The sequence below is a fragment of the Panthera onca genome, chromosome C2, assembly GCF_046562875.1.
Source record: "Panthera onca isolate mPanOnc1 chromosome C2, mPanOnc1 haplotype 2, whole genome shotgun sequence".
NCBI lineage: Eukaryota > Metazoa > Chordata > Mammalia > Carnivora > Felidae > Panthera > Panthera onca.
The window spans coordinates 146,725,663-146,740,078 of NC_138347.1; the positions used below are offsets into that span (position 1 = coordinate 146,725,663).

A 14,416-nucleotide genomic window follows, 5' to 3' on the forward strand; every position below is an offset into this window, starting at 1 on the left:
GTCTCAAAAAAATGTCCACACTGTAATTAAAAAACACTTGTTGGGGGAGGTCATTGAGAAGAGATGACCACCCAGGTGACCCACAAGCTGGACCCGGGCACTTGGAGGCTACTCACCCCCTCCCCGTCCTTGGAATGTGGGTTCAAGTCGCATTTCCGGCTCTGAGGACACAGTCTTGAGATGACGTGGTGTCGACAACAGTCGCACAGTGTATTTGGCTGAACCCAGTTGAGGCCTCTATCTATCTCTATGTATATAAACTTTGTAGATGAGGCAGGCAGGCTCAGGGATCCACCCATCTTGCTGCCGCCAAGACAAGTCTATGTAAGTTCCCTTTGCTCATTAAAACTGCCACCACCAACCTGGAGCGGCCTGTTCGTTTCTTTGGTCTCTCCCTGCCCTCTGCCAGGAGCCAGTTTCAGATTTCACCCAGGAAGCCCCTGAGGAGATTATGGAGCAACACTACTTTATTGCTAAAAGACGCAAACCATCATGGGGCACAGGGCCTTGCCTCAGCGTTGATGGCTGCTGTCTGATCGAGACGGTCGCTGCTCAAGGCTGGGGCGGCTGTGTGGCAATTTCTTCAAATAAGACAACAATAAAGTTTGCTGCATCAACCGGCTCTTCCTTTCATGAACGGTTTCTCGGTAGCATGTGATGCTCTCAGCATCTTGCCCACGGTAGGACATTTTTCAGAATCAAGGTCAATCCTCACAGACCCTTGCCACGTCTTTGTCAACAAAGCTAATGTCTTATTCCAAATCCTTTGTTGCCGTTTTAACAGCCTTCACAGCATCTTCCCCAGCAGTAGATTCATCTCAAGAAACCACTTTCTCTGCCCATTCATAAGAAGCAACTCCTCATCCGTGCAAGTTGTATCATGAGATTGCAGCCATGCAGTCCCCTCTTCAGGCTCCGCTTCTAATTCTGGTGGTTCTCTTGCTGTTTCCACATCTGCAGTTACTAACCCCACCAAAGACTTAAACCGTCCAAGCCATCCATGACGGTTGGAATCACCTTCTTTCAAACTCCTCTTAAGGTTGATATTTTGACTTCTTCCCATGTTTCACAAATGTTATTTATGGCATCTGGAATGGCAAATCCTTTCCAGAATGCTTTTTTTTTTTTAAATTATTTTGCCCATATCTATCAGAAGAATCACTATCTGTGGTAGCTATAACCTTGCAAAATATATTTCTTAAATAATATGACCTGAAAGTTGAAATCACTCCTTGATCCATGGACTGCAGAATGGGTGTTATGTTAGCAGGCATGGGACCATTCATCTTGCACATCTCTATCAGAGCTCTTGGGTGACATTATGTGCATTATGAATGAGCAGTGATATTTTGAAAGGAATCTCTCTTCTGAGCAGTAGGTCTCAACTTTGGGCTGAAAATATCGAGTAAACTATGTTATAAACAGAGGTGCTGTCATCCAGGCTTCGTTGTTCCATTTACGGAGCACAGGCACGGGAGATTTAGCAACGTCCTTAAGGGCCCTGGGATTTCCAGAATGGTCAGTGAGCACTGGCTTCGAGTCACCAGCTGTATTAGCCCCTAACAAGACAGTCAGCCTGCCCTTTGAAGCTTTGAAGCCGGGCCTGGCCTCTCCTCTCCAGCTTAAAAGTCCTAGGTGGCATCTTCCAATAGAAGGCTGTTTCATCTGCATTGAAAATCTGTGTTTAGTGTAGGTCTTTTGGATAACCTGCTGTAGTTTCTGTGTCAGCACTGGCTGCTTCACCCTGAACTTTTTTGTTACAGAATCGGCTTCTTCCCTTACACCTCACGAACCATTCTCTGCTAGCTTCAAACTCTTCTTCTGCAGCTCCCTCACCTCTCTCAGCCTTCCTAGAACGGAGGAGAGTTAGGGCCTTGCTCTGGATCAGCCTTTGGCTTAAGAGATAACGTTGTGGCTGGTTTGGTCTTCTACCCAGACCACTAATGCTTTCTCCATATCAGCAGTAAGGTTGTTTTACTTTCCCATCATTCATGTGTTCACTGGAGTAGCACTTTTTAATTTTCTTCGAGAACTTTTCCTTTTGGAGCCACGATGTGGCTAACGGATGCAAAGTGCCTAGCTTTTGGCCTATCTTGGCTTTCAAAATGCCTTCCTCACTAAGCTGAATCATTCCTAGCTTTTGATTTAAAAATTTTTTTTTAACATTTTTATTTATTTTGGAGAGACACAGAGAGACAGAGCACAAGCGGGAGAGGGGCAGAGAGCAAGAGGGAGACACAGAATCTGAAGCAGGCTCCAGGCTCTGAGCTGTCAGCACAGAGCCTGACACGGGGCTCAAACCCACGAACCGTGAGATCATGACCGGAGCTGAAGTCGGACGCTTAACCGACTGAGCCACCCAGGCGCCCCTTAGCTTTTGATTTAAAGTGAGAGACATGCACCTGTTCCTTTCATGTGAACACCCAGAGGCCATTTCAGGGTTATTCAGTGGTCTTATTTCAATACTGTTGTGTCTCCAAATAGGGAGGCCCAAGGACAGGGTGGAGAAACCCGGGAACTAACTGCCAATGGGCAGAACAGTCAGAATACAAACAGTTAAATTCACTGTCATATGGGTGTGGTTTGTGGTGCCTCAACACAACTACAACAGCAACATCAGAGATCCCTGATCGTAAGAAATATAAAAAATATTCCAATATTTTAGAATTTGTTATAATATATAACAAATGTAATAATGAAAAAGTTTGAAATAATGTGAGAATTACCAAAATGCAACACAGAGACACGAAGTGAGCAAATGCTGTTGGAAAATGGCACCAATAGACCTAGTAGATGGAGGGTTGCCACAGACCCCCCAACTTGTAGAAAACACAATATTGGCAAAGGACACTAAAGTGAAATGAGGCATCCCTGTATACACAACAACATGAATAAATCTCAGATGCATTTTGCTGAGGGAAAATTGCAAGCCTCAAAAAGCCTCTTGTGATAGAATCCCACCTATCTGACATTCTGGAAAAGACAAAAAAAAAAAAAAAAATACGGGCACAGAAAACAGGTCAGCAGCTGTCAGGGGCTAAGGCGAGGGGCAGGGTTGACTATAGATGGTCCCAGGGTTGATTGTAGAGGGGGTGATGGAACTGTTCTATATCTTGATTGCGGTGTAGTTACATGACTTATCAAACTCATATAACCACACACCGAAAGGAGCAAATGTTACTAAAAGTAAATTGTAAGTTAATTTTTTAAGTTTTTTTTTTAACTTTTATTTATTTTGAGACAGAGATAGAGAGTAAGCAGGGGAGGGGCAGAGAGAGAGGGAGACAGAATCCCAAGCAGGCTCCACACTGTCAGCACAGAGCCCAGTGTAGGGCTCGAACCCATAAACTGTGAGATCATGATCCAAGCTGAAGTCAAGAGCCAGGTGCTTAGCTGACTGAGCCACCCAGGCGTCCCTATAACTCAATTTTTTTTTTAATGTCTGTAAGAGAAGACACTAGAAGTAATCAACTCACAAAGTGTGGGGATGTATCTGAAGGTCACCTTTCAAAGGTGCCTTGTTGGATCTCTGAGAAAGTAGACTAGATTCACGACATAAAAATTCCACCTCCTTCTCCCAAATTCAACATAGCTTTCAACCCAACTTCAACATAGTTTTCAACCCAACTTCACATGGAGAGACTGCACGGTGACTGTACTGCAATCAACTTGTGGTTCCTTAACTGATAACTTAGGATCTTAAGTCTCCCCTTCTTGTCTTATCTCCCATTAGTCCCCTACATGTGCCCTTCTTTCTGGGCAAAATTTCCCTTTTGCAATGCTCTTTCCATTCTTTGCCTTCCCGCTTTCTTCAGCACACATGGGTCGGCTTCTCTCTGCCCTTCAAAATCTTACTTGACCTTCACAACCCACATCAAAGCTCAGACTGCCCACTCCTCTGTGAAATCCCCGAAGTCAGCCCCAATCACACACATATATCACATTCTTACTGGGACCCCCTATTCTCTTGTCCAGTGAAAACTCACCCTTCCAATTAGACTATAAATTCTGTTCAAAGCTAAGCTTTTATCTTATTTGTCTTTATATCCCCCAGGGCCAAATATAATGGCTTACCCGTAGCTAATACTCAGTTAATATTTAATGACTGAATAGAGGCCAATTAAAAAGGAAAAAAGCTTACCAGCAAAGCAGTGCGCTCCAAAGTGAAGCCGGTCCAAAATATTTCACAAGTACAGATAAGACCAGAAAATATGCAATTATAAATATGTAAGCAAGAAATACCATCAGTGATTTTGCCTGGAATGTAGCTATTCTAAGTTCACGAGACACTTTCACCTTTATTCCTATTAGTTTTCCCAAATGCGTGTGATCAAAAATTCAGAATAAATCCCGTTCCACATTCAAAATCTTTTTTAAACGATATTTATTTTTGACTAATAGAATTGGAATAAGAATCCCAACCTATCAATGAATAAGAATACATCTATTCATTGATAATTCGACTCCAATAGGAAAGATAATCAATGTGATAAAGGATAATTGAGCAATTATAAGAGACACACAGAGGAGAAGTTCAAAGCACAGACGCCAGGCTGCGTGGATTTTCGTGCCACCTCTAATGCCTACTAACACGTGACCTTGGGCAGAGGACTTGACCTCCTGTGCCTCACTTTTTTCCTCATCCTTAAAAGAGAGTTAACATATAGCCCCTGCTTCTTAGTGTTTTTGTAAGGATTAAATGCACAAATTCATATGGAATAGTCCTGAGAACATCACCTGGCACACAGTAAACACTCCTAAGAGTAGATATTATTAGTAATAATTGAAGTATCAATTTGAATCTGAATTGGAGCCTGAATTTGAAACCTAGGCCCAGTAACTGGTGCCAGTCAGAAGTCAGACTTAACCAAGATTTCCAGTTGAGCTCAGACAAGCTCCTGAGAAGGACCTTTAGATAAATTTTAAAACTTTTCATACCCTTTTCCCCATTCCGCTTGTGTTTTACCAGTAACAAAAAGAATGTGCCCATGACAATGGAGAGCAGAGTATTTTTTAGGGCGTGTATAAATCAGATCATCAGGTTATTTATAATCAACACGGTTACAGCACAGAAGCTTCATTCCTGTGTTTCATGCCCTCATGGTCAAGGTCTGAGGTCTCAGCCAGTCTCCCAAGAAAAAGATGGCTGCCAAAGTTAGGTGCCAACCCTCCTAGGAAAGTAGATGCTGGGGGGAAGGGGGTGGGGCTCACACTTTGTTTCCCAGGATCCCCTTGAAACAAAGGTAGGAAGGAAATAATAGCATGAGCTTCCCATTTTCCCTTACATCGAACCACCAGATTGGGAAAGAACCTATCTTTCCCATGCCTCAGATTTCTGACAGGTGTCGTTTATCTTTACCTTCTCACTGACATCCGTAGCCTTCAAAACCACCTCTTCCATGATTAGCCTACAGGCCTCTTCCACAAATTTTTCTCCTGCTTTTGCGTCTGTTGTGGGGCCGTTCAGTACAACCCCATCCACGAGAACAGCACTCTTCTTACTTGGAACCATCTCTTGTTGATGGGGGTCTCCTGCAAGCACACAAACAGATCATGTCTGAGATGGAATCTAATCAGATCACAACAAAACACAAGGGGAAAAATGGATCACTACCCCAGCTTCGAATGGTGTATCTCTTTTTTTCAATGTTTTTATTTATTTTTGAGAAAGACAGAATGTGAGTGGGGGAGGGGTAGAGAGAGAGGGAGACACAGAATCGGAAGCAGGCTCCAGGCTCTGAGCTCTGAGCTGTCAGCACAGAGCCCGAAGCGGGGCTCGAACCCATGAACCGCGAGAACATGACCTGAGCCAAAGTTGGATGCTCAACCGACTGAGCCACCCAGGCACCCCATATCTCTTTTAATACATGTGGGGAGTTGAAGCTGACCGTTTTTTATAGTTCCCAATGGCATAATAGAGTTAAGGAAAGAAAGTTCTATTTTCCATTCCTGCAGCATCTTGTTTAGCATCAGGGAGTGCGGAGGAGCTCAAGAAATGTAAATTCAACCTACTTTACTCACTCTTGCAAACACCTTTCAAACACATGTACAAAAAGATGATTGTAGACACAAGCCCATGTCTCTTTTGTGCACATACACTCTTCTGTAATTTGTTAAGGACTGCCATATATTCCTTTTGTAGGAATAAGTCATTCCTGAAGAAAAAATGATGTCTAGGTCACCTCTCTTAACTTTACACTTGAAGCTCATGCTTGGATCCTGAGAAACTTAACAGAAACCCATGGGGGAGGGGAAGAAAAAAAAAAAAGAGGTTAGAGTGGGAGAGAGCCAAAGCATAAGAGACTCTTAAAAACTGAGAACAAACTGAGGGTTGATGGGGGGGTGGGAGGGAAGGGAGGGTGGGTGATGGGTATTGAGGAGGGCACCTTTTGGGATGAGCACTGGGTGTTGTATGGAAACCAATTTGACAATAAATTTCATATATTGGAAAAAAAATTCAAAAAAATAAAAAAAAAGAAAGTCTAAAAAAATAAATAAAAAAAAAAAATAAATGACCCTCTATATTAAAGACACTGCTTTTGTCCCTGAGGGCCCCTCCTTACATATACTCAGCCACTTTTTTATGGAAGAAGAAGAAAAGACAAGTGAGATGCATGATGGTTGGTGTAAACCCACATTTGATACCCTTAAATTTTTCAAACTTTCAGTTTGGGCACAGGCAGAAGGATGGAACAGAACATTTTCAGGAAGGTACAACTGCCAGTCAGTGACTAAAGGTTAAAAGTCAACATGGAAATCTATATCTGAGAATAAAGGTTACTGCCTACCCAAAATAGCCCTCCACAAAAATAATTCTGGCAACTTCATCCAAATATTCCACCAATATCTGCCACAAGCTTTGATTCAATTTTATTCTTTCTCTAATCAGTGTCTCTCTTTCCTCCTGTATTGTACATTGTGGAAATTTCCAGAAACAAGTTTTAAAACTATTTTTCAGCACCACACCCAGAACAGTGCCTTGCTTGTACTTTGTAAGTCTACCTTAAACATGCCAGTGGCCCATAAGCGTTTCAAATATTTTTATGCTTACTAAAGCATAAAAAGCATAACAGTATTAACATTTATTATGCCTTAAAGTCTGTCTTTTCCTCAAAGTAGTTCATTTTGGTAAAATTCTGTGGCTTTACTTCTGTTACTGGCAAACCCAATTGGTGTCCATGGAGGCAGATAAAAATGGCACAGGCAGATTCCCCAATTTGGGAAAGCCGGGTTCTGCAGCAGAGGATCAATCTTTTAACCTCATGCTGAAGGGTAAACCATCCAGAGCTCCAAGGATGGATTTCAGTTCCACCCTTCACTTTGACTTATCTTTCACTTGAAAGGGTGCATTCAACATGGCTCAGGGCCAAATGTGGAAGCCCGGGGTTTGAGCTTTCAGATGGGAAGCCTGTAACACCTAAAGGCACTTTCCTCCCTCCCAATTTTAGGTTCTAAAAATAAACTGGAAAAGAGGGCGATTATTCAGGGAACCCTGGTTATGTCAGTAGGCAGGGCTATTATTAGGCAGAGAGAAAAAGTTAGTTTTTTTTAACCTCATTAGTAGGATTTCAGGTTTTTATCGTTCAGGGAATAGCAGTCACTCTGTAGCCCTCTCAGAATCAATCTCTCTCTCTCTCTCTCTCTCTCTCCCCTCTCTCTCTGTTTCTCTCTCTCACACACACACACAAAATGTCAAACACCCACTTGCAACCAGAAAAGCAGTGAAATTGAAACTAAAGTCATCTCTGTCTCCACAGCAAAGAAATCCCCATATTTCATGCAATTATCTGTGAGAAAATCTACAAAAACTATAAAGAACTGGAGACAGATTATGCTTCTTCTCTTGATATATACATTCTAATTCTATTGCCAGATGTGACAATGTGCCTCTTCTTCCCCATGCTTTTTCCCAGGTTGTGTAAGTAGGTCAAACTGTGATCTTCTGGGATATGTACCCAGGATTTCCAATCTAACTGCTAGTGTGTATAGTGGTTAATAATGAAGTCTTTCAATGGGAAGAATCTTCCATGAAGAATAAATCCAAAATATGACTGTTTTTCATCACCCCTTCCCCTACCACCTTAGTCCAGACCACCATCAAAAGCTTGGATTAGTGCAGTAGCCTCCCAGCTAACCCTTGGCTCTCACCCTTGTCCTGCATGTCGTACAAACTATGCTCAACATAGTAGCTCTTATGTTCCCCTTGAATCGATATGTCAGATCAAGGCTGACTTAAACCATCCAATGGCTCTGTATCTCATCAACCAAAAAGTCAAAGTCCTTATAATGAGCTCTAAGGCCCTAAATGATCTCCTGTCCCCATCATCTCCTGGACTTCAAACCTCATCTATTACTACTGTCCTCCAAGCTCCCCAAGTTCCATCCACCTTGGCCTCTTCACTATTCTTCACTCTTTTCTTAAACATGAGTTTCTCAAAGAGGCCTTCTTGACGACCTGATTTCAAACTGTAGCCACTTCTCACCTCCACCTTCTTTCTCTGCTTTATTTGACTCAAAATTAGTGACCATGATGTGACATATAATATAAACTTATTTACTTATTTGTCTAAGTATCTGTCTCTCCAATAGAGGTTTGGCTGTATAAGCTTCTGTCTGTTGGTTTCACTTGTGTTTCTGTAGCACCTCGAAAGTACCTGGCAATTTATAGGAGTCTGATAAGCCTTTGTTGGCTATTACATAGAAGAAGCTCTCCTTGACCCTTCAACCAACCAATGATAATGTCCCCTTCTCTGAGATGCCATTGTAAGTTACCTGACTAACTGAGCGGGAGACAACTTTGGCTGGGGATGGGGTAGATATAGAATACAATTCATACAATCCATGGCCTACAGAAGACACGGAGGAACAGGAAGAAGAACAGGGAGGAGGTTCAACAGGAAAACTGAGCTGTAGCCTCTGGACTGTGAAAGGAAACTGCACACGGAGGTTCTCACTTTCCTCTCCTCTCCATACTTTTTGCTGCAGCCCCTCTCTTTCTATGCTCTCTCCTTCCTTTTCTTGTAGGAATTTGACTTCTGAAAGTCAGTCCATCCAGCCTCACCCTAGGAACCACACTTCCAAATGTGAAAGGCAGTCGACCCCTTAAACTCTGACTTGTGAATGTCCACTGGCTCTCCAATCCCATGCCTCCCAAAGCTCTGTATGAGATCAATGTTTGCTTTGTTCAAAGAGATGCGCAGATTTCCTTGGTGAGCAACCAATACATTCAACTTCAAATATTGTTTCAGTTATTGAGCAGTGGCCTCTTCCTTTGACGCAGGATTAAGTAAATTAACACAGACGAAGACTTAAAACAGTGGCTGCTAGGTAGTGGGCACGCAAAAAAAAAAAAGTCATTAATATTAGCTGGCTCAATAAATTTTAGCTAACAGTAACAGGCAACCAATAATACTTATTAAATACATAAGTGCACGGAGGAGAAGTGAAACTCCATGTGATAGTAAGCTACAATAGTAGAAAGGGAAAATCTCCTCAGCGTGGTCAAATGACAAGGTAATGAACTCTAGACCAAGGGGCCACAGTGGAAGAGTAGAAAGAGGGGCCACAGAGTGGGGGGTTGCCCCGTAAACACAGCAGTACTTCCTGCCAGAATGTTCAGGACACAAGATGGCGGTCATGCAGTTCAGCCCCCACTGAGCGGGCAGCTCTCCACACCTCCTGCCTTGTCACTCTCCAGCTTGCACTGTGGTTTCTGTGCAGCGGTTTGATTTCTTGCACCAGACTGTAAAATCCTACAGGAAAAGGATGCGTGTCTCATTTTCCTGGTCACGTCAGAAACCCGTTCGGCAGCTAGCACGGGTAAGCACTCAGTAACTCTGAGAACCGCCTGGCTGACGGCAGAGACGTCTGGGAAGTCATCTTACGCAATCCCTTCATACAATCCAAAGATCCCCTGCACAACCCAGTGGCCACGATGTCAGGTTAGCTGAGTTCTAGTCTCACTTGATCTCTCCCAAGCTCCCCGATCCTGGGAGAGTACAACCTCTTTGTGTCTCAGTTTCCTTATCCACAAAATAGGACACAAAGGAAAGTGCTGGGCTGGCTACCAGAAAAGCTGAGTAAGATTCAGATGCCTAAGTTGCTACTCAAACGATTTTGTTCTAGGCTGCGTTCAAAATCTGGAATTCAGCAAGCACTCTAACTTATACTAACGCTGCTGAAACACACTAATGTCCAGCTGGACTTACCATTCACTGTTCTGGTGACCGCTAAGGTCCTCCCAAAATCTAACAGCTTTAGTTGTCTAGGCTCTCTCTAATACTTAGGCATTCATTTCAACAAGCATGTAGCCATCACCTGCCACACAGGCCCCAGTTTAGGGGCCAAACACGCGAAGTGGATCATTTCTTCAAGGACCTCCAAGTCTCACGGGGAGATTAGGTCCTCAAAATTTACAGCCACACGAGACATGTCTACAGGCTACGTGTCCAGCTCTGTTCTCGAAGTTTTACAGATTTAACAAATTTAACGGTCGCAAAAACTCCAGTTATGTATTCCGTGTTACGGCTGAGGAAACTGAGACACAGACGGTTTAACTGGCTTGCCCAGCGTCACAGAGCTAGTAAATGGTGAAACCGGGGTAAATAACATACTGAAGCTCTGGGGAGGACCAACAAGATTCTGTTCCGCAGGCATCTACAGTTTGTAAAGCCATGTCAGGGAGGTAGTAATGACAGCAAGATAAAGTAGACTCAATTCCTGTCCCCAGTTAACTGAGAGCCTCAGAGTACTGAATAACCAACCAGAAGACAGTAGGTGTCCAATGGCACGAGAAGGACCCTCATAAGATGTTTTGAATATAAACTATGCCGACATTCGTGGTTAAGGCTCAGGGTTGTAAGAGAAGTCGAGGTATCGGGGGAAACTTCTGAATTAGAGGACGTGTCTTCTCCTTGAGTATCGGTATAATGAATAATCATAATTTTAAAACTGCATCACGTAGAGTGGCACCCCACTGACAGCTGGAATGGTCACAAAAATTCCTCTCAGCGTGACTTCACGTAGGCATTTGTGTCATTTCCACAGGCTTTGGCAGTAAGTGGGTACATGTCTAATTTCTCTTCCACAGGGCTCTGAGCCAAATATGGGGAGACTTCTTTCAACTATCATCTAAATCTCTCTCTCTCTCTCTCTCTCTTTTTTTTTTCTAGTTAGAACTACTCCAGTTTCTTCGATGGTTTCTGATAGCCCATGGTCACGAGTCTGGGTCAGTTTATTTCTATCTTATAAAAGGAGGCATAGCACAAAAATCCAGGTGTGGTATCCCCAACTCTAGAATACAGTGAATTCAGGGGCTCCTGGGTGGCTGAGTTGGTTAAGCATCTGACTTTGGTTCAGGTCATGATCTCACAGTTCATGAGATCGAGCCCCACGCTGGGCTCTGTGCGACAGCTCAGAGCCTGGAGCCTGCTTCAGATTCTGTATCTCCCTCTCTCTCTACCCCTCCCCCACTCATGCTCTGTCTCTCTCTATCTCTCTCTCAAAAATAAACATTAATTTTTTTAAAATTTAAATAGAGTGAATTCATATTTCCCGTGCTCTGGTCACCATGATCCCATTATTAAGGCTCCCATGAGCACCCTAGCTGATACCAAAGCTTAAGCTTTGAAACCAGGCAGATCCTGGTCCAAATTCTAATTGTGCTCCTGTGACTTCATCCATGTTATTTACATTCCATGTGATTCAGATTTTTTATCTGGTGAAGGGAGGAAATAGCCATGTCTATTTTAAGGAGTTACTGGAAGGGTTAAATGGGGCAAAGCGTGTAAGGTGCTGAGCAAAGTGCCAGGAACAGTCTAAAGAGAACAAGAAATAGTAACTATTAATGTGACTGAGTCTATATGAACTCTTTTTTGGCACCCACATTCCACTGTTGGCTCAGGTAAAAGTTAGAATTAATAGCCTTAGGTCTTTATCAGAAAGTCTGCCAGTTAGAGCCAAGAGTCCCATCCAAGACTCTTTAATCGTTAAGAGAAAATTAGCAATAGGAAAATAATGCTTGCTTCCAAAGGATAGGAAGGAGGAACAATAGATCAAAAGAGGAATCCAGGCATCTGGGTGGGAGCCAAGGAACGCTTCCAAAAACTTGTGCAAAAGACAATGGGGACCAAGGGAGGTCCGAGAGTCGGGACCTGGAAAGCCCAATAGGCCGGTCCAAGATGGGCATGAAAATCAACGCCTGCAAAAGAGGATAGTATTAATTAATAAATTAATAAGGGACAATTACCAAGCACCCAACTTGGTGCCTAGGGATACAGAGATAAGAAACACAGAGTTTCTGTCCTCAAGTTGCTAAACATCTGAAAAGAGAATATTTAGGGAGACAGAGTGAAGGAAAATACGGCTGAAAGAGCAAGCTGAAGAAACACCCTTCTGTTCTGGAGTTTTCTACTTCCGGTGTCTCTTCTAATCTTAAAAGAGCAGATGCCCAATTTAACTTGATGTACCTGGGTGGTACTGCTGGGCTCGTAAATTGTTTGCATCCCTTTCAAATTTCATGCCCGTTTTTAAGCCATTTTGTTGTCTTAAAACAACATATCAATGAGAGGGTAACTATGGGCAACCTACGATTAAAAGGACTATAGAAAATAAACAAAGTTGGGGCGCCTGGGTGGCTCAGTCGGTTGAGCGGCTGCCTTCGGCTCAGGTCACGATCTCGCAGTCTGTGAGTTCGAGCCCTGCGTCAGGCTCTGGGCTGATGGCTCAGAGCCTGGAGCCTGCTTCCGATTCTGTGTCTCCCTCTCTCTCTGCCCCTCCCCTGCTTGCTCTCTGTCTCTGTCTCTCTCTCAAAAATAATAAACATTAAAAAAAAAATTAAAAAAAAAAGAAAAGAAACAAAGATTAATAAATAACAACAATACAAGGCATTGGCCACAAAACCTCTGGAGATTTGGGTAATAGTAACGAATGTAGGGATTTAGCTTCTGAATCTACCTCTGCGATGCTGCAGAATCACAGAGCCTTTTTAGGAACTGAATGATTTCCACAGTGTGACCCACACACATGACGACATAGGAGTAAAAGGCAAAACTATGCTTACAATATTATTCAGCTAAAGAGGGGTGGCTACCCATAGGCAGAGAGAAAGAAAGAAATTAAGAAATTAGCTGAAATCGACAGTGAATCAATATTGCTTATATTTACACTTTGTGAAATATTTACTGAATATTGTGTGCAAGACATTGGGATAGGCACGGTGGGGGAACTCAGAGATGAATCAGACACACGGATGGTAACCTCAAAATCTCGTCAGGAAAATTAGACATGTTTACGAATACCTAGAATCCCATCCAGAGGGTATAAAGTGTGAAGCTCGAGGTCAGACAAAACACACTGAAATTCCAAAGAAGAGCTTCTGAATGTGCGAAGCAGAAAGGCCACCTGGCTTAGACGGTAGTTAGGATGACCGTTCATTCAACCATTCAGCAAATACTTACTTAGTGCCCGTCATGTTCAAGATGAACAAGAAGACACAAATTGACATTTACTTGGGTAGACAGGAGATGTAGTCAATAAAAAGGCAAACAGATAGCCAATTAAAATAATTGCAGGCTCTAATAAATGCTCTAAAGGAAATTACTTGAATGACTCAATAGAATAAGGAGAAGAAGCTATTTTAGATCTGGTCCTGGGAAACTATTTCTAAGGCAGAGACATTTGTACTGACGTGTTTTAGGGAACCAGATGTAAAAAAGATGTGGCAAGAGAACAGCGTAGCAGGAAGGAACAGAAAAGGCAAATAATCTGTAAATTGGCCCCTGAAAGAAACAGAAAAGGACTGTGCAGCCTAAGTGGGAGGAAAAGGGAAAAGAAGGAACCAAGTGAGCTTTGGAAAGACCGACAGGGAGCAGATCAGGTAAGGTGTTTTATTCTAAAAGCGACACGAAGCCGCTTAAGGGTTTTAAACAGAGGAGTAACATGATGGGATTTACATTTATAGAAGATTAGTCTGATTCCACGCAGAGGCGCATGTGGACGTAGATTACTGAGGAAATCCTGTGGAAGGTCCAGGCAACAGAGAACTGAAGCTTTGATGTGAAGGTAGCAGTGGAGATGCAGAGAAGTGCTGAGCTACGGGAGACATTTTGGTGGGAAAGCCAAGAGGACTTGCTGGTGAATTGAACGTAGGGGGTAAATAAAACAGTAGGATCTAAGGTGACTCTTGGGTTTGGCACCTGTGCCACCAGGCAAACGGTGGAGCCCTGCGCTGACACGGAGACCACTGGAAAAGGGCAAGTTAGTCAAGAATGTGGCGGGGCAGGCTTAGGGAATCAAGATTTATTTCTCATTAGTACGAATTGGTTGTGATGGGGGTAGAAACAAACGTCATGGCAAAAACATTCACGATAAAAAGGCAACGCGAACCAGGTAAAAAACAAAAAACAAAAAACAACGA

At 43.1% G+C, this 14,416-nt stretch overlaps 1 protein-coding gene across 1 annotated transcript in view; it reads right to left on the bottom strand.

Moving 5' to 3' along the window:
• The window catches only part of GADL1 (glutamate decarboxylase like 1), a 168,255-nt gene that overhangs the window by 132,220 nt on the left and 21,619 nt on the right, over window positions 1–14,416 (bottom strand). The window contains exon 2 of the mRNA XM_060638452.3: window positions 5,360–5,532. Coding sequence (XP_060494435.1) covers window positions 5,360–5,532 — 173 coding nt within the window. The remainder of the gene's footprint in view (window positions 1–5,359; window positions 5,533–14,416) is intronic.